Source organism: Lepisma saccharinum, chromosome 28, assembly GCF_977018435.1.
Source record: "Lepisma saccharinum chromosome 28, izLepSacc3.1, whole genome shotgun sequence".
Taxonomy (NCBI): domain Eukaryota; kingdom Metazoa; phylum Arthropoda; class Insecta; order Zygentoma; family Lepismatidae; genus Lepisma; species Lepisma saccharinum.
Genome location: NC_139256.1, coordinates 31824248 through 31843232, shown reverse-complemented (window position 1 = coordinate 31843232; position 18985 = coordinate 31824248). Strand labels below are relative to the sequence as shown.

The 18985-nt window shown below is 37.7% G+C and overlaps 1 protein-coding gene across 2 annotated transcripts in view; it reads left to right on the top strand.

Annotated features, from left to right (window-relative positions):
• Unc-76 (fasciculation and elongation protein Unc-76) overlaps positions 1-18985 on the top strand; it is a 528078-nt gene that overhangs the window by 485257 nt on the left and 23836 nt on the right. The window contains exons 6-8 of one of the 2 annotated variants that reach the window (XM_083114104.1): positions 5562-5723; positions 8715-8823; positions 13596-13843. In XM_083114104.1, coding sequence (XP_082970230.1) covers positions 5562-5723; positions 8715-8823; positions 13596-13843 — 519 coding nt within the window. The remainder of the gene's footprint in view (positions 1-5561; positions 5724-8714; positions 8824-13595; positions 13844-18985) is intronic. The other variant, XM_083114105.1, reaches the window with a different exon arrangement.

Sequence of the window (18985 nt, the reverse complement as noted above, 5' to 3'; positions counted from 1 at the left end):
GGAAAGTGAAAGAGGGTAGTTGTGAACTCGTAATTTACAAACAAGGGAAGAACGCAAAGAGGAGTGGATATGGAAATACATACTATAGCTCGACCACAAGGAAAAAAAACAACCTTCCGTCAAAAGCGTTCGCGCATCTTCCCTGCCGTTATCGGTGCTCGGCGCAGTGTGGCCAGGTCAGACTTTAAAAAAATCGGGAGATCGTTCCTTGGGAAACCAGAAGCGGATGAACGACGTTCTCGGGGGGCGGGGGCTGCATAGTCGTGCGCATTGGGGGGCATGGGTACGTCCAGAATTTTTTCCAGCGCGGGGGGAAACAATGTATTTTATCAGGCGGGTAAACGAGGCATATTACACCGTAATAATGTTGCCCTCTCAGAAAATGCCACTTGAGATTGAAATTATCACGTTCCTACATCCTTATTATAATAATGGATGTAAATTACTGTGACTGAAATCAACTCATACGTCTGAAATAATATGTACTTTTATGTCAACATTCATTTTCCAGAAGGGGAAGGGGGTGGCGACCATCCTTGCACTTCCTTCTGGACGTCCATGCCGCTATATAATTTTGTAGGAAATTAAGTATTTAAGAATAGTATATTAAGGATAGAAAATTAAGTATTTTCAAGCCGATGAAAGTTTCTCTAGCAAATTTCTTGTTATTAACACTCACATCCTTTATTCGTCAGTTATGCTGCCTCTATGTTGCTGCATTCAATATATATACATTATATATATATATATATATATATATATATATACACACACACACACACACACACACACATACATGTATAAAATAATTTGCCCACGCTACGACGTCAGTGTTTGTACCTAGTAAGGCAAGGATGTTTCACTGTGTTTGTGTCACTTCATCCATTTCATCAGTTTTTCATTCATCCATATTGTCGTACTTACCTGTAGAGGCACAAAACCGACGTAAAATAACTAAAATAAAAATAGATTTTCGGGTAGGATAAAATAGAACCATCTAAAAATAGTAATGTAGTAATAGTAATAAAATAATAATAGTGTCCTAGCACAATTGAGTATCGTTTGGCATAATTTCACAGTTCAAACAGCACTTTTCATGGCTGAGTGGAGTTCCACTCTACCTCTCCCCTCCATGTTCAAGTAAGATGAGCAGGAAACGTGGTTTTGAGCAGGCCGTTGGAGGTGCCATAGCAATAGTCTATTATGGAATTCTCCCGAGAAATCAATAGGTCTGGCAACGCTGACGTTGGCCGCTGTGAAGGTTCCTTCCCCCTGTCTTTTTCCCCACCCGCCAGCGCAAAGAGGTTCTGCGCAGGTTTCTTTCCTTGTGGTTCCACTATATCTGTATGTACAGCTTCAGTCCACGTTATGTAGAGGTTAATCGGAACTTGAATTTAATTATATTCTATTGTAACACTAGATCCGCTTCATATCGAACATCTGCTGGACACAGAGCATGTCTTTCCACGAACGAGTGGGTATAATCGAATTACGAATATACTACAATTGCCATTTGCAGACTTTTGGTGCATCCTACGTGGTAATAGCGCTGTCTAGCTTGAAGATTAAACCTACAGGAACTTCATTGACATCTCGTTATATAATACGTGTGAATATAAACATTACCGTGGTTTTGAGGGGGAAAATGTAAGAATGTACATAATACGGTACTATGAATTTATTTCATTATCAGTAAAAATAACGTGCATGATTGGGTATTCCGCGTGACGTTTTCAGTGGATATTATCCTACATGAAGAGGGCTGATTGTGATATGCTAATATCTTGCTGAATATTGCACACCTGAAACTAAAATTCGACCTTACATGCTTATAGACTACCGGGCGGGAAAAGTTCGTACTCCTTGTTTATTTTTAACATGTGTACGTTTTATATTTTTATTTATTTGTGTTGTTATGAAATTTATAGTTTTTGGCTTTGTTGATCAAACGCTATAAAATGACCTGAACACCGGAAGCTGAAGCCATTTCCGGTTTCGAGAAATTTCCAAAACTATCCAGTCTGTTATTGAATCAGTTGCCAGGACAACGGTGTGTGAGAGCAGAACGATGATTGTGATATGGGAGAAGTTACGAAATCTGTGGAAAATATTTTTTTAGAATAGGAAAAGTTCCTTGTATTGTGATGTGCAGTGGCGTGCCCAGGATTTTCGAAAGGGAGGGGTTACGTACACTTTTTTTTGGAAGTCAGCCAATCTTTTCCTACCTTTGACGTTCTTTTTAGGAATACTGGGCCGAATAGAGGGGTTATGACCCCCCACCAACCCCCGCTTGGGCACGCCACTGGTGATGTGTATGTGACAATAGTAGCTTTATATCGCTGAGAGGGCTCCAAAATGTTATAAAACGATAATATACTTTGGCAAAAAGTAAGATGATTGTATTTCACTTTTCTGACATGACCTGATCAGGCTCAGTGCAGTCGTACTGAAATGAGGTTCTCCTAAGCATAACCCTACTGTGCACAGAGATTGGGCAACTATCGTGACGTAGTAATCCTCAGCTCCGACAAAAGAGAACGTCACAAAGTAGTTTCAAGTGTTGCCACACCCGTGTACACTTAAAAGATCAACAGATAACTCGGTTAAGCTGCAGACAGTTTCCTGCAGGAAATAAATGACACTTTTTCATCCTTCAAGGGATTTTCGGTTCAGTGACTTGTGGTTTTATGTGAACCCAAAACATGCCTTCGTGGATATTTTTAGAGCAACGAGTGTTTTCGTTGGAATAGCCTCCCTCCTTCCTTTAAACATTCGTTCCTCGCACTGTCACATTGAAGTCAGTTTCCTTGCAGTATTTATTTACGTAGTATTTAGATGCCAGCGTGCTGAAGTCATTTGGTAGCATGTACGAATCCCCCCCCCCCCTTCCAATACGAATCCGTGAAAGATAGGAACAGATGTGTTGTCACAAACTCAAAGTAAGTGTGGTTCATTGCACGGAAATGGCAGCCGCTTCCGGACCTAAGAAAATTGTTACATTTTTCTTTACGATTAAAGGAAGCAAGAAGTAGGGATTTGTATTGTGCAGTGATGTTATCCGCAGACCCCCAAATACAGAGTGTCCGAAAAGTCACGCAACCCGCTGTTTACGACCGTATAACGGAATGAGAAGAAACGCTTTCTGCCAAGAGAATGCCCTGTATATTAGGAAAATTTAGAGAGACAAACATATGTAAGAACATGCATGTTTTAATAACAAATAAGCAAAGTGTTGCCAAAGGCGGAAAAAAAATATTTGCAAATCGTGTGTATTGATGCACAGAACCCATTGAGGTAAATTATCGCAACATTTCACAATACCAACGAACAATTTGGATGGCCATCTAATGAATTTGACAGAAAAAGAACTTTGACGAAGTTTCAAAAACATTGCACAAGGGAATAAATGGGCTGTTCCAAAAATCGATGTTTTCACAATATTACGCAGGACACTGGCAACACTGTTGCTGTCACGTGTCACTAACAGATGTGTTTCACCTCAGGCTATCACACTAGGGCACTTTTAACGACAAAGGAGACAGTTGGTTATTCTCGAACATATGCAATAAATTACATACACCTTGCAACCCTGAAATGTGGGTACAGAAGAACGTGTATCAATTGTTATGTTTTCTGTGCCTTAGGTGGTTGCTGTTTGCAGCGAACGGCATTCCAGATTGTGTCTACTTATGCTGACGTCGTGTGTGTGTTTTTAAAATGCCATATTCTACACAGGAAAGGGCGTTTATTGTTAAAGAATATATCCGAACATCGTCATATTCTTGCGTAAGAGAAGCATTTAGGGATACCCACATTTCAGGGTTGCAAGGTGTATGTAATTTATTGCATATGTTCGAGAATAACCAACTTTCTCCTTTGTCTTTAAAAGTGCCTTAGTGTGATAGCCTGAGGTGAAACACATCTGTTGGTGACACGTGACACCAACAGTGTTGCCAGTGTCCTGCGTAGTATTGTGAAAACATCGATTTTTGGAACAGCCCATTTATTCCCTTCTGCAATGTTTTTGAAACTTCGTCAAAGTTCTTTTTCTGTCAAATTCATTAGATGGCCATGAAAATTGTTCGTTGGTATTGTGAAATGTTGCAATAATTTACCTCAATGGGTTCTGTGCATCAATACACACGATTTGCAAATATTTTTTTTCCGCCTTTGGCAACACTTTGCTTATTTGTTATTAAAACATGCATGTTCTTACATATGTTTGTCTCTCTAAATTTTCCCAATATACAGGGCATTCTCTTGGCAGAAAGCGTTTCTTCTCATTCCGTTTCGCTATTCCGTTATACGGTCGTAAACACCGGGTTGCGTGACTTTTCGGACACACTGTAGTTCCGCGAAAATGGACTTAGAGGGAGACCTTTGAAATTAATAGCTGAAACCTTATGGTGCCCAAAACTTCCTCCTTCACATGGACGTTGCCAGAAATTTTTGGAAGAGGGATGAAACTTAAATAGTAGAAATAATAACAGTAATAAAAATAGATAAAAATGAAAATATAATTATTATACAATAATACATATTTTAAACTAATAAATATAAACCAATGTTATTCCTTTATTATATAAACGGGAAGACTTTAGTACCCGACCCAACGGACAAGAGAATATCCAGCACAACTGTTATTTCAGTTTATTATACAGTTACTGTACTGAAGTACACGAGTATTTTGTTATTAACTTTTCCATGCTTTATTGGAGGAAAGTCTGTAAAAGTTAGTGGAAAATTTTACTCATACGGTTTATGTTGTCTGATATAAAACTATATAGTTGGAATTTTGAATCATTTATTTTTTTAGATTAAATGGTAGAATTTGGTTTCTGTATTTCTTAATCAATTTTTTCAATCAAATACAGTTTTTTCTGTGGCTATTCTGTTAGATAATAACTACATTATATTAATTTCTGTGTTAACAATAACAATAACAAACTTTATGCTTTTTTGTAACTTGTAATGGATGATGCCGATTTCCGGGCTCGACGATCCCGTTCCCCCCTCCTTCCCGACGCCCATGTTCCTTGACTCGAGAAAAGGTGGGACAGTTTGTACCGAAAATCATGTAAAGAAATTGCCGAGAAACTAAGCTGACATATGAAATGCAACATGGTAGCTATTTTTCAAAATAACGTTTTTAGATTTGCTGGTGGCCAATGCCTACTGCATAATAATATACATCAATACTGCACATTCCTCCACAAAGTCTCAGTTATTTTATTTCAAATGCCTGGGTTTCAGATAATCAAGGGGTCCCCGGGTTCGATTCCAGGTGGAGGCACATAGTGGTTCGGATCTCACTTTAAACTGTAGGTCCAGTCCCGATTAGCCTTACTGTGCATAAAGTGGACTTAAAACGCCGAATCAATCTGGGTTTCAGGGATTTTCCCACACACATTTATGTACGTATTTCGCATACATAAAAATCCGAACCATACTAACCACATCAGTCTGTAAATCCCATTATTCTTAATTTTCCGAAACGTTTGTGTCAAAATATTTTTCTTCAATCTTCAACGTCCACTTTTCAAAGTTGACGTCTTTTCCAGGAGAAGAATTCACCGGAAGATGACCTGGATCTAAGCGACGAGGACGAGGCTGTGGCAAGTGACCTTGACATGCACTCCTTGATTCTGTCGGGGCTGCATCAGGATGCAGAACCCGTGAAGACTGCAGAGGAGGTCATCAGGGAAATCGATGACATGATGCAGGTGAGACATGCGATCCAGAACAGATTGTCTTCGGAAGTTAAGGCTGTCCCCCTACCTTTCTTTGTCTTCCTGAAGTCTGTGTAAAGCTTATGGGATTTATTTTGGTCATGCTTATCTAGAGAACCAGGTTAGCTGAAATATTGTAATTTTGCCTGAGCACTCGGAAGGGATTTTTATAATGACCCATTGTGAGAAGTTTTCATTTACCGCATTTCTTTCCTGTAAAATAAAGGTCATGCAAAATCAGGGTACAGGCAACGGCAACAACAATAATTGGTTGAATTGTCCATTACCATGTTCACTCATCCCGTTTTCACGAATTGAAATAAAAACTACAATATGCAGACGACATCTCCTTCAACAATGGCATTCCTTGAAACAAAGTAGGATGTAGAGAAGAAAAAAAATATCGAAATTAATAGTTTGCCTACTGTTATGTCAGCCATTTATTGTCCAAGACACCCGGTGAAGACACATCGTGGTTCGGATCCCACTTGAAATTGTAGGTCGAGCCCCAGTTAGCCTTCTGTGCATATAAGTGGACTTAAAATGAAACTCAGTCAATATTTTCTCAGAAAAAAATGCTGTAATGTGGGTTCTGGTATCATTTTCATAAAGAAAAGCTTGAATATGTTGGTAATGTTGGGTATTTGAGGAATTGAAGATTATGGTGCAAAAAGATGATCAAAACATGTCACAGGCGCATTTTTGAGTTATGGGATACAAAATTCAAACTCCTCACAGACATTTATACACATATTATAATATAAATGTGTGTGTGTGTGTGTGTGTTCGTGCACAAGGTTGTACTGTCAAAAAATAAATCTAAATTTTTATTTTTAAAATTTTATGCATATTTTCAAGATAGTAGTTAGTTCACAGTTGTTTTAAATTATATTGGATAGGGAAATAGCATTTAGCTACTAAAGACGAGTTTCGTGGAATGGCATCATCATGCATCTGTCAAATTATTTCAATGAGTAAAAGGGTTACAATTCAGATTAAAGGGCGGTACTGTACACCATCAAGAATGTGTGGACACAGTACCACTGTGCTACTGATCAAAATAGAGAAGACTGGCGGACGATTTTCGAGGAGTCAAGGTCTATTCAGGGGATGTAGTGCCAGATAGAGAGCAAGTGCGAAACATTATTTTGAATGAAAGTTGAGCCAAAGGAGGTACCCATTGGAGTCAGGTGACAGTTGATAAAAAAAAAATAATACTCTCATTTGCAAGGGTGTACACTGCACACCAGTGATTCATCTACACACCCCAACACAACCCAAAATTTCTGTTACTAGCAAAAAAATAATCAATATTATTATTGTAATTATAAATTGGCCCAAGTTCCTTTTGTTTTATTGCCATTTCATCATGCTACGAATGCAATTTTTACATGGTTCGATTTCGATTTACGTCTGTTAACACATACTGCAGAGTTTTAGCGATTACTTAAGATTTGTTCAATATATGCTTTCGTGGTTAGGTTAGGCAGGTGAGGTTTGGTTCTCTTAGCATTAAAATAGAGTCCCTAAATGCATTCTGTTATGGTTCCGATTTACTTCTACATTCATTCCCACTAGTCTACGATACTTACTGTCGCTTGTCAACTGAGAATACCTTGTCCATGGGGCGTAAGGTAATTTTTTAAGTTTTTCTTTCAACTTAAACTTTTTATCTCGAATCCAAACAATGCCCATTACTTTAAGGAAGGTTCAAATTTCGTGTGACAATGATTTCCAAAATTCTACGATAATTAGTCTTTCTGTTAGGAGAATTTGAAAAAAGTAATAAAACAATCGGAACCGTTTCCTATAAATGTAACAGTAAACTATTTTATCCTTTTTTTGAGCTTATTGGTCATCTTTGCTGTTTTGAATACATACACTTAATGGCTTAGGAATTATGTATTGTGGGTCTCACTGCAGAACATGGGCTGCATTTTTCCTCTACATAGACGAACAAAATTTATATCCCCTGAAAGTACTGCTTCCATTTCCCGGTGTTATTTTTCCGATTACTATTATATTTTTGTGCAAAAAAATGTTTTTCCTGCTACTAAGAGCAATGAATTTCTCGGTTCATTTCTCCATTCGTTCACGTTCATTTTGTTTACGCTCAGTTTCTTTCATTATTTCAGACGAGGAATGCCTACAAGGTTAGGTTAGGCCTGTTAGATTAGGTTCCAATAGCATAAATACAATGAAAAATGTTTTTCATGCTGCTGAAAGCTATGCATTTCTCCATTCGTTCGCGTCCATATTGTTTACGCACAGGTTCTTTCATTATTTCGACGAGGAATGTCTACAATGTTAGGTTAGGTTTCATTAGCATAAATACAATGACAAATTATTATTTAGGCTAAGAGAACTAAACCTAGCTACCTAACAACGTAGGCATTTTTTTTTTTTTGCTTCCACTAGATTTGTGCAGTGCCACGATTTCAAGAACTCGTATTTCTCGTTTTTTTTTTTTTTTTTCGAAAATTACACATTTCCGCACCTTGAAAGTTACTTTTCCCGATTAATAACTTCAAACCATTACCATAAAATTATGAATCGCGTTCCTCCTAAGCAGCCCATATTCTGCAGTCTTACCGGGAATTTGCGAGGGAGCTGTACTCCCTCCCTGTATCTAAGGGGAAAAAAATGATCCTAGTGCATAATAGAGATTTTGTTCTGGTTACTATCTGTTTCCTAACCTAAATGTTAAGGATAATGATCTTTGATTTGTTAACATGTAAGAAAGAGTTAAATAACAGTGTGTATTGCTTCAAAGTAAGTTATTGAATAATGAATCTTAATAAAAAGTAAAGTGGTAATTTATTAAAACATATTCATTGACAAAAACGATTCTTCCACTGATCGATTATATACATGAAATATTACGGCTGTATTGTGAATTTGTTCAAGATTCTCCAAAAGATCTATTCTTGCATTGTCTTTCCATGTAGTTGTGAAATACTGATGGATGATATTTATATATTTCAGGAAACCCCATCAACAGAGTGCTCACCTGATTCGGAAGGTTCATTTCTGGACTCGCCAGACACACTGGAAAAAGGAAAAGAAGTCTTACAGTCACCACTTTACGAGGACAGTAAGTAACATTAAACAAGATATATATCCATCCACAGACCATTTGAATGTACCATGGAGTGCTGCAGGTAATGAAAGCATTTTCGTTTAAGCGCCAAATAGTTTGCACGGTCGTCGCTAGAAAGCGTATGGAATCGAGAGTTTCTTTGCTCGAGTGGTCTGTCTATGTGAATAATGCTTTGAACGGGCAAAACGAGCCGTATACACTCGAAGTCCAGTAGTACACGTATAACAGTAATTTGTCTGTGGTGCCCCCAAATATGAATCGTGAGGGGAAACATGCAATGAAATTGAAACTTAAGTAAACATAGTCATTATCTCAATGTTTAAAATGTAGTTTAGTGTATCTTATTCAGTGATATATGAAAATGAAACAGATGATTGTGGGCTGAAATTGCCAGGAAGGATATTTCGCACATGTGTCTACGATTATTGTCACTTTAAAATGTGTGTGGAAGACTTGAACGAGCGAGCGAAAGTGGTTCCATGCAGTGCTCTAATGTACAGTGTTCTTTAGTGTAACAAAATACTGACAAATGACAATTTCTGCAATTTATTGTTACAGGTGACAAAAGTTTTTGCATGTACATTTCAAGAAACAGTAATATTTAGGAATTGTGCATGTGCACAAATGTCTGCTAACTGTCCCTGTCGGATAAGTTAAATTATTTGCAATATTTTTATTACAAAGAGATTAAACTGTAATATTGCTGTTGATGTTTTAAAGTATTTGTTGTAGATTTTTCCATTTTCGAGATATCACATCACATGCATTCTTGATAATTGTCCTGTAAGGATGTCTAATCGACCCTTCTTAATAGAAATATGTATGATACATCGTTGAAAAGGGCATGGGTATGAATCAAGGATTCCAGAAATGTAAAATTTAATTTGAGGAAACAATTGGAAGTGGGAAAAAAGTAGTATTAATTGCCCCCCGATTCGGGGCTTCGCCCCTGGGGTAATTGACCTACCGCTACCGCGGCCCCGCCTTTTTCTATAGACTTGACTTACTTGACTTATTTCCTGTTACTCCGCTACGGAGCATAGGGCCTCAACGAAGCATCGCCTACGGACTCTGTTTCCAGCCATCTTCCTTATCTCGTTCCAGGTCTTTCCTGCTTCCCATATTTGTTGCTCTATTGTCCTTCTTCAACTCATTCTTGGCCTTCCTCTCCTACGTTGTCCTTGTGGATTCCAGCTCAATGCTTGTCTCTCTATTGCCGATGGATCTTTCCTCAATGTGTGGCCAATCCACTTCCATTTTCTTCTTTTGATCTGTATTGCCACCGGTTCCTCTTGCGTACGTCTCCATAGATCTTCATTTGAGATAATATCTGGCCAATATATTCCCAGAAGTTTCCTTAGGCATCTGTTTATGAATGTCTGTAGGTCTTTAGTAATTTTCTTCGTTACTTTCCAAGTTTCACATCCATAAAAGAGAACTGACTTCACATTAGTTCTAAAAATTCGCAGCTTAGTTCGTATTGAAATTTCTCTGGCTTTCCAAACTTTATATAGCTGAATAAATGCCACATTTGCTTTCCTAATTCTTGATCTAACATCATCTTCTGTTCCCCCTGTATTTGTCACCAAACTCCCCAGATATGTAAACTCCTTAACCTCTTCAATATTTTCCTCATTCAAGTGGAAATTTTCCATCTTTTTTACATTTATTCTTAATGATTTCGTCTTTGTACTATTTATCTTTAAACCAACTCTTTTCCCTTCCTTATCCAAATCTCCTAATTTATTTTCTATATTACGGTATGTGTGAGACAGCAGACAAACATCATCTGCAAAACACAAGTCTTCTAGCTGTTGGGTGAGACTCCAATTTATACCTCTCCTTTTTCCTTCCGTTACCCTCTTCATTACTTTATCAATTACCATCAGAAATATTGTTGGAGACAAAATACATCCTTGCCTTACTCCTGAAATAACTGGTATTGGATCCGTAAGTATTCCCTCATGCACAACTTGACATGTGGAACCATCATAGGAGTTTTTAATAAGATCAATCATGTGTGCTGGAATGCCATATTCTTTTACAATTGTCCACATTTTCATTCTATTTACAGAGTCAAATGCTTTTTGGAAGTCCACAAATATAAGGTACATATTAGAGAAGTATTCCATACTCTGTTCTATAATAATACGCAGTGTATTTATCTGATCTTTTTCTATAGAGTCCCTTTGAATAAAAGCATGAAAAAATACTAATGAAAACATGATTTTAAAAAAGTTGAATTCTAGTGGAAATTTGCATATATAGGGTGATCGAAAAGTCCCCGAACCCAAACTTCAAATTTTTTTTTCGCCGGTCGTTATTATGATAATGTCAAAATTTCTGTGGAAGCTGGTTTGCGAGGGTCTTGGCTGTACACGACACAAGAGATGGCGCTGGGGAGTGGCACTAGCAGTCGTGGCGAGGAAATGAACTACGAGCAATGCTGGTAGCAAAATAATCAGGTAAACCAAACCAACAGTTAACCTAAACTGTGACCCCACAAGAAAAAATCGGGTGTTGTTAAATCAGGTGATCTTGCCGGCCAAAGCCCTGATGAAATCAGGCGGTCATCAAAAAATTCACGCAGAACTGCCATGGTGGCATTGGACGTATGGCATGTTGCCCCGTCTTGTTGCAACCACACATCTCGTTCATCGGCGTACAAAAGCGCGATAAACTGCTGTATAATGTCCTGGTACACAATAGAATTCACTCGGTTTTCGAAAAAAATTCCTCCTCCACCGACAAAGTCATCCTTGCAACTGGCGTGATTATTTTGTTACCAGCACTGCTCGTAGTTCATTTCCTCGCCACGACTGCTAGCGCCACTCCCCAGCGCCATCTCTTGTGTCGTGTACAGCCAAGACCCTCGCAAACCAGCTTCCACAGAAATTTTGACATTATCATAATAACGACCGGCGAAAAAAATAATTGAAGTTTGGGTTCGGGGACTTTTCGATCACCCTATATATATATTCACATTGAAAACCAAAGTTCGACCTGGCAATACTGTGTGTTTACAACATGGATTAGGTTCAAGGAAACCAGCTATGGCAAGTAATGTAGTAGTAATTTTTTTATTATTTCATACAAATGTAACTTCAAATTTAGAAATGCACCGTGGCAATTCAAATTGTTAAATACGTACTATTAGTGCACAATATTTTTTTTATACTTTCAAACAGTAAAACACAATGGTCGATTGTGAAGTCTAGCCAATTGTCCAAAATATATTCCCTTACAGCAATGGAATAAACCAGTATACTGGCTGATATTTTTTAAAAACTGAAACCAATGCTATTAATGGATAATATTCAGCAAACAAAATTCATTGTGCCATTTCAGGCAAACAGATCAGATTCTGTGCTGAAAACATGCCGGGTAAGCATAGTGGCTATGATTCAAGGATTATCATAATCATATGAGGGATGTGTTCTTTTTACGTCCTACAGAAACCGTGTAAAATGGTGAAAAGCAAATTTTCTCGCTGTAAGAAAGCTTCTCATATGCTTTCCTTAACACACATGAATATGTTTGCCTGATTTCTTCCCAGAGTACACTTTGTGATGACCTTAAATTGAGTATCATCCATTATTTAACAGAAACTCAATTTCCTTCCAATATGCAATAAATAAATATCCTTTAAAATATTTATATTATAAATATTCTCAGAAATTTGATGTTATGAATAATTACATGTGAAAAAGCTTTAATCAAGATGGGTGCTATGCTTGCTAACGGCAGATCAAAAATGCATTCGTATGAAAATCTCTGAACTGTGTTTGTAGTGTTTTAACAAGATTAAAACTGATTTTGTGCATCTACTTATAACTATGAATGAAACTTAGATTCACCATTACACACCCGAATAGAAACGATAGTCAAAACAGTGGACAATGCCGGTTGTTCAGCCCCAAAAAAGACAGTCAGTTCCATCAGTAGGAAAGGTTATGCCATTGCTATCGGCCCTTTGAAATGCTAAGGGGATTTTGTTTATTGATTATCTTAAAAAGGGTAAAACAGTAACTGGAGAATACTATTTCAATCTTTTAAATTGACCTAAATTTAAAAATTTGTGTGAAAAGACCCAGTTTGCAGAAGAAAAAATCATTTTTGTATCAAGACAATGCACCTGCCCACAAAAGCGTTTTGGCAATGGGAAAATTTAGGAATTTGAACTGAATTGTAACATTCACCCTTTTTTCTAGATTTGGCTCTTTAACAACTTTCATCTCTTCCCAAAATTCAAAATCTTTCTCACTAGTCAGCATATTTCATCGAATCAAGAGGCAGTTGCATCTGTAAAGGAGTATTTTGCAGACATAACTGAAAACCACTTCATTGATGGAATAATGCCATTTGAGATTTATTGAATAATAAATGTAATTTTGATATCATAAATTCATTCTTTCATTGTTAGGCCAAGAACTTTTCATACCACCCTCATACTCTAAATTGTACTGTAAAAATACTTTTTTCTTACATGTAGCAACACAACTGTATATTTCAGAGAAACACAAAGTATTTCAGCACTGTCTGATACAATTCCTTATATATATAGCATACAGTTTTTGACAACTGTGACACTCTTGGAATCTCCTATCATTTTTTTTCCCCTGGACATGCCCATGAGAGACACTGATTTATGGCAAATTCCTTAATAACAATACATAAATAACAAACAAAAGATAGTATTGTATTGTTTTATGTGAGCAGAAAAGCTAATCCTGTACTAGTATTTGATGATGTACAACTTTTTTCAGAATTGAAAACTCTCAACTTGTCGCAACTCAATGAACTTTATCTGGAGATGGAGGTATTAATCCGAGAGTTCTCGGAAACGTTAATCGCTGAGTTGGCCCTGAGGGATGAACTGGAGTACGAGAAGGAACTTAAAAACACATTCATCTCTTTGCTTCTTGCCGTGCAGAACAAGAGGAGACAGTACCATGTGGAGAAGAAAAGGAGTAGGGGTGGAAAACCAGGAGCAGCTAATGGTGTAGACCCAAAGGTAATAAATACAATATTTTGCATTATTTATTATCTTATTAGTAGTTTTAGAGTGATTTGGAATTTCAATCTTTCTGGATGAAATTATCCTTCACTTTGAGCACTGGATACCTCACACGTTTCCTACCTCAATAATTTGTAAATGAACCTAATATAGGGTGGTGCATATTGTATCTATAAATCATTTATTTATTTATATATTTATTTACTGCCTCAAGAGAGGTAAACCTCACATTACAATGGCAGATTGGTTTAACACAGCAAAAACAAAAACACACACACACAAAACATAAAGAAAACAATACAATTAGCAAATATACAAACATACATCTATCGATAATACAAGTAATCAATTACATAATCAAATTAAACAATCTGTATCTTTCACTTGTCGTTCACCATACAAAAACAAAGACTTGTGCGATAATTACATATATTAAATACCTATAGATATATAATAGTCAGTGGCGTGGGGTGGGATTTTTAAAAGTGTTACTGGTTATCAGTAGGACATTTAAGGGAGACTTGGGCGCCTCCCCACCTCATGCCCCCCCCTCCCAATGTCTTCCAAGTAGTTCATATAATATTTATCTGGTACGTCTGCAATTCAATACTAGATTTTGGTAAAGTTATTAATCAGGAAAAACAATGTTGACATAAGGACTGAAGTGAAATTGCAAACATTGGTTGTTTACACAATAATATGTACTCCCTCTGTCCCATAATTATAGTCCGGTATGCCATAATGGTAGTAAAGGAATGACAGACTAAGAGACAGATGGAAAGCACAATTTGTACTGATCCTTGAGTAATAAAGTTGTATGACTCATTCCCGTGTTTCATGTTCTTCTTCTGTATACACAAACATACACCAATGTCACAGTTTGAATATTGGACAATTATTATGACACAACAAACAAAAATGTACTGGACAATAATTATGGGACAGAGGGAGTAATTTGATACTTACAGAAACATCGAAGGCTACTTATAGAGCAGATCAATCCGACGACTCTTCTTTGAAAATAGTTATATGATGCTGGGGTCCCGGGTTCGAATCCTGGCTTGGGCATGGACGTTTGTGATGTCTATTCATCAATTTCATCATATCATCACTCATCCCCATCTTCGCAAATTAGCCAAAAGTGGCACAAGTGAAGCAAAATCAATCAAATCAAATCAAAAAAGTTCTATGATGCTGTCATAAAGTGAAGTTTTTAATTTGAATTTGAATTTTTGGGTGTGTCATGGTCCATGTTATCCACACTTGAATTCCACACTTTTTTTTCACCCGAAAATAGAGTACATGGCCAACAAAAGAGTTTCGACAACTGCGCACATCCACATAACCACGGATAGTTGTTATACCACGAAACATTGAAATGTCGGTCATATCCAGGAGACGACTTTGTTTTTAAATCATTCAAAATAGGCTTTGGCCTCCCTTTCGCCACAATTTCGCTTTTTTCTGCGAAAGAACGAACCGAAAGATTGCTTCAAAATATCTTCTATCGCACGATTACACACACTGTTCAGATAGGATGAACCCGCCACCTCGGAACTCGGAGCAAGCTCCATTAATTAATTGACAATGCCCGAAAACAACATAAAGACGAAAGACACCACTCACAAAACTCATACTGCACTGTCCCTCCCACAAACCGTTGTTTACTTTTGTAACACGTGAAGCACCCTCCTTGCCTCCTCCCCTCTCAGCATCGGTGCTTCCCCAATATTTCCTTCGGAACCTGCAAGAAGTCCAGTTCTACTACTGTTGCCATCTTAGTTCTTTTGAAACCAGATTTGCCCAAATCGCGAAACTTTTCATTTCAAATAAGACGTATGTAGAGTGGATGTAGAGATGTAGTCTTCATCTGTTTCCTAACTACTCCCACTCCCATGTTTCGCTAAATCCACTGAAATCTCATTTCTGACACCACTACTATTTCGTATATTTTACGTCCTTGGCTACCTTTAAGGCTTTCGCTTTATAGGATAATCGTGACGATGAGGATGCATGGTGAATTATTGAAATAAAATTATTATTTCTTTGTGTATGTAATTATTAATTTTTATAATTATGTAAGTAAAATAATAACAATGAACATTGAAATAACCATTTCTTGCTGAGGATTCGAACCTGCGACACTTGACACTTCAGAGCGTGCTAAGATAACAATCGGGAAATTCTGCTTGTAAGTAATGTTTTCACCCAAAAACAGTTCTACCACTTCAAAAACATTGCTTCAATCCGAAATTATCGCATTCCTGTGGCAACGTATGTCAATCTCAATCGGCCCTTTCAACAATTATCACAAATTCCTGTAACTGAAATAATATTATATGTGTGAAATATAGAATTTTAGGTAGACATTTTGAGAAGGACAGTGGACCCCTTGATCATACCCATCCCTCTCCTCTCCTTCTCGCCCATGATGTCGAAGAAGGACAAAGAGGACTTTCGTAATCGCTTATATTTAAAGTAAATACAAAATATCACTTGGTAGTTCGCTTTTCCCCCAGTGTGATTTGATTTTTTAAAATTTTGATTTGGCGATTTAAGTCCACTTCATGCACAGTAATGCTAATCGGGACAGTTTAAAGTTGGATCCGAACCACTTGTGCCTCCACCGGGTATCGAACCTGGGATCCCTTGATTATAAGGCGACAACGCTACCACTGTGCCATCGTTCCCCATTGTGACTGGACACCTTCAGAGTAAGATAGACCAGATTAGGTGACTTAGCTCTTTTCTGTCAATTGAATATGGCAACACTGATCTGTATCCGGTAAGGATCACCGGCAACTGCGCCGGCTAAACAGGCATGGCAATAAACTGCCTCCTCCTCCCGCCGTAACAGTCTTTGCCACTACGCGAAGTCTTCCTTGTGGTGGCTCAGGGCCCTTTCCTAGTGTTGCCTGAGGAGGGTACCGGATCAGTCCTCCTCTTTGCTTTTGCCGGTGTCAGAAAAAATGTCAGTCTGCAATGTTTACTTTACGATAATATTACCAGTTTATGTACGTAATACTATTTTAAGACGGGTTCTTCAATTCTTTATATTTTGGTGTTACCTGCGCTAACAGCGGCTACATGCCTCTGATAATAGTAGAATACCACAATGGAAAATAATGGGAAAAAATAGTGATAATGAAATGATTACAATGTATTTGTTGTCATAATTCTGATTCAATCACTTTTTATATATTTTAAATGGGAATGATAAATCTAACGCCTGGTTATTAATTGAAAGCGTATTATACAAATCATACATTCTACTTAGCTTTTATATTTTTGAGTTTAGGTATTTTGGGAACAAAGTTTCGCCCACATAAATTGTTTTTTCTCGTATTGAATTGCAGTTGACTAATATACTGTTTACATTTTTATGTAAGTATAAGTAATACAGAATATTTCGCCTATTACAGAGGCTCTTAAAATTAAATTCTTGCGGCAAATTTTGATATGCTACATTATGTTGTAATAAAAAGGTAAAAGAAAAAAAGGTAAAGTGTTCCCCTGTGCTTAGCACCATGCCATGAAGGCGTATAGGGGGTGTGGGGGTAACGCCCCACACTTTCTAGATCCGGTCGTGAGTAGGGGTGATGTGATCAGCACCACGCCCCTGACCGCCTTTACCCCTCAGGGTTTCCCCCAGGTACCCATGTCATTCGACGCTGGGTGGGCGCCGGGGCCGCTTCCAACGTTAGAAAAGTTCCTGGATTTGAACCGGCCGGGGATCGAACCCGGGACCTTTAGCATGGTAGTCAAACCGTTACCGACTGAGCCACCGCGGCTTGGTAGAGCGGGGAGACGGGGGAGGGGGGATAAACTACAGTCCTGCCTAGGGTGCCAAAATATCTAGCTACGAGGCTGTCTTATTTCAAACAATCTCTTTCAATATCAACAAATCTTAGCGCTATTGCACTAACCAATCCCCTACAAAGGGGAGAGGGGTTGCTGTGAAATGTTCTTGTAGTACTAAATATATACGCAGTGGAGTAACAAAGTCGTCAGGTACGTGCCCGGAAAAAAATAAAAATGTGGGTCCTTGATGTATGGTCAGATTCTTCATTCTTTTGAGAAAGATTGTTCTTCTGTCGTTGTAATGGCTTATTATATTTTGTATAATATAAATACCTCAAAAATTTCTTCTGTGTTCTCTCCACGGTATTTTCATGCGATTTGTACATTGGTGACCATATAATAGAAGCATATTCAAGTCTACTTCTTACAATACTGTTGTATATGGTTATGATACGGTCAGTGGCGTAGCAACATATCACGAGGCCCTGGGCAAGATTAGTATTAGAGTATGCTTTAAATTTTAAATCTCAATGTGAATCGATACAAAATCTTCAGGGATACGTCATAAATGATGATAAGAATAAATTACCGACAAAAATGATATATGATGCAATATGCAACGGAAAAATTACACTTGGCAGAGGATATTCTTGTACCACACTGCTAGAATTTTCTTTAAACAAAGTAGTAGCAATAGTACGTTTTTAAAGATGTTCTTCAGGCACTAACACACAACTGAAATATCCTTAAATATGTTAAACTTTTTTAAAAAAATCAGAAATGCAAACTATTACGAATCTTTAAATATAATGTGTATTATTTTTAATGGATGTTTCTTTGTTTCGTCATTTCAAAATTTGTAGGATGCAAATATAACAAAGCATGGCATAAGAAGAAAATATCGAAGGACGCACCTAAAATGTTGGTGCTTGGTAGAGCGGGGAGAGGGGGGAGGGGGTGATAAACTACAGTCCTGCCTAGGGTGCCAACATATCTAGCTACGAGGCTGTATTTCACACTATCGGTTTCAATATCAACGAATCTTAGCGCTAATGCACTAACCTCTCCCCTACGAAGGGTGGGGGGTGGGGGGGGGGGGGTTGCTGTGAAATGTTCTTGTAGTACTAAATAGATACGCAATGGAGTAACAAAGTCGTCAGGTACATGCCCGGAAAAAATGAATAAGGGTCCTCGATGTATGGTCAGATTATTCATTCTTTTGAGAAAGATGGTTCTTCTGTCGTGAAGAATAAGAAAAAAACAGAAGGCAGCACAGGGTACAGAGAACACTGGAAGCTAGTGATATTGTTGAAGTATTTTCGATTTTAAGCACATTCC